Here is a 2,391-nt window from a genome sequence, read left to right as displayed (position 1 = left end):
ATCATAATTTCTAAACTCTCTGTTGCCTGGTCACAGCTCTTCAGTCTTGAACAGCAGGGCAAGGCCAAATCCAGATTCTGTGGTGTGAAGACTTACCTTGGGTGTCTCACCCTCTGGGGAGCTGAAACTCAACCACAGGCACACACATTCCTGCTGAAGCAGGACACCTTCTGTGACAGAAGTCAGACTCCTTCCTGTCCCCAGCCATGCTGAGTGCTGCCCTAGCACTGCTGATGGTGGTGGCGGTGGCCGAATTTCTCATTGGGCTGGTTGGAAATGGTGTCCTTGTGGTTTGGAGCTTTGGAGAATGGGTCCGAAAATTCAATGGGTCCTCATACAACCTCATTGTCCTGGGCCTGGCTGTCTGCCGATTTCTCCTGCAGTGGCTGATTATGATGGATTTAAGCCTGTTTCCACTTTTCCACAGTAGCCACTGGCTTCGGTATCTCAGTGTCTTCTGGATCCTGGTAAGCCAGGCCAGCCTGTGGTTTGCTGCTTTCCTCAGTGTTTTCTATTGCAGGAAGATCATGACCCTTGAGCACCCTGTCTGCATGTGGCTGAAGCAGAGAGCCTATTGCCTGAGTCTCTGGTGCCTTCTGGGGTACTTCATGATCAGTTTGTTACTTGTAACCCTCATTGGCTTAAAGCCCTGTGATCCTTCCCAAGGCAACAGCAGCATTCTGTACCCCTTTGAAAGCTGGCACTACCTGTATGTATTAAAGCTTAATGCAGGAAGTGGGTTGCCTCTGATGGTATTTCTTGTTTCTTCCGTGATGCTGATTATCTCTTTGTACAGACACCACAAGAAGATGAAGGTATATACAGCTGGTAGGAGAGATGCTCGGGCCAAGGCTCACATCACTGTCCTGAAGTCCTTGGGCTGCTTCCTTATCCTTCATGTGGTTTACATCCTGGCCAGCCCTTTTTCCATCATCTACAAGTCTTCTGCTAATCTCCTCATTATCTTCATCTCTGAGACAGTCATGGCTGCCTATCCTTCTCTTCATTCTGTCATATTGATCATGGGGAATCCCAGGGTGAAGCAGACTTGTCAAAGAATTCTCTGGAAGATGGTGTGCGCTTGGAGATCCTAGAGAAACGTATGCTCAGAATACTCTTTTGAGACACTTTTTGATAGCTCTCTATAAAGGAGCTGACTTTCATATCTTTCAAAATTTTTCTTTTTTGACACCAAATCAACAAATGAGCTACAGGAAATTCAGATAAAAACTAATGCTGTTTCTCTTCTGGCAATGTAAAGTATAACTGTTTTATTGTATTATAGACATCGAGACTGGGGCTTTATGTTTGGTAAAGTAGGTGTTATATTCTGTTTATATGTACTAAATAATTCATTTCTTTTAATATTACATATATAAGTTGTGTATTTCCTATTATAGGGAACAGAGGTTAGGAACAATTAATATAGAGATTGTTGATTTTTATTATATTTCGCCTATCCATTAACGTTTGTCATTTTAGATAAGCTTTTTAAGCAAAGAAGTATCAAATAATTTTCCCATTTCTCTACTGTAGTAGATCTAGTTATCTAATTGAAAAATGAAACAATATATCTTTATATTTCTAGAAGTTTCTTTGAGCCCTAGACTTGCTTTTTACAATAAAAGTCAGTTGGCTGTCATGTTCTGTATTAAGCTCCAAAGCCCAGGACCTAGATAGGGACAAGATGGGAGTAAAGGGCACTTGCTTCTGCTCTCAAAAAGAACACTGCTCCCTGAAGAGGTGAAGCCTCCTCCTCTTTGGTCCATTTTGGTCTCTCCACAGACTGAAATCAGAGTATAGCATACCATGCCTTTGAGCTGGATGGAGATTACCTATGTCAAATCCATGGCTGGAAGAACTGTGTCTGTTTTTGTTTCCTCCTAGGTTCCTGATGCCCGGAACAGTCCCTAGCTTATAATAAATAGTAAATATTTTCTAAATGATCAATTAGCTGCATTAATTATTATTTCAGTTCCTCTTTTATGTTATAAAGAAACAGAGGCCTGTAGAGGACAATGGCCTGCCCAGGGTTTCATAGAGAGCCAAGGGAAATGCTGGGACTAGAACTCAGTTTCCTGGCTCTGGGGTTCAGGCTCTATCCTTGGACATCATGCTACCTTCCTAAACAGATAGCTTTGCCTTTGGCTTCTCTGTATTCCATCCCTCTTCATATGTGCTTTCTCAGTCATCTTTTTAGCTTTGTTTGAGCACAGTTTGTTTTGGTTCAGTTCTAGGGGATCTGGGATTCAAAGGACAATACTTGATATACTTAACATTTTTTTTTTCACTTCTTAGGAACCATGTTCATCTACTTTCTGGAATCTATTCTCCCCAATGTGTGTCTTTTCCTTACCTAAAGCTGTGAACTGAGGTACGTGCTGGGCAGGT

General features: G+C 42.2%; 1 protein-coding gene across 1 annotated transcript; it reads left to right on the top strand.

Annotated features, from left to right (window-relative positions):
- The first annotated feature begins 206 nt into the window (after window positions 1–206).
- TAS2R5 (taste 2 receptor member 5) lies at window positions 207–1,094 on the top strand. Its single transcript, XM_059395595.1, has one exon. The coding sequence runs from the start codon at window positions 207–209 to the stop codon at window positions 1,092–1,094; it is 888 nt and encodes a 295-aa protein (XP_059251578.1).
- Window positions 1,095–2,391: the final 1,297 nt, after the last annotated feature.

Source organism: Mustela nigripes, chromosome 4 (genome assembly GCF_022355385.1).
Source record: "Mustela nigripes isolate SB6536 chromosome 4, MUSNIG.SB6536, whole genome shotgun sequence".
In the NCBI taxonomy this organism is placed as follows: Eukaryota; Metazoa; Chordata; class Mammalia; order Carnivora; family Mustelidae; genus Mustela; species Mustela nigripes.
Note: the sequence above shows the minus strand (reverse complement) of the source record. Positions and strands in the feature narration are given on the sequence as shown.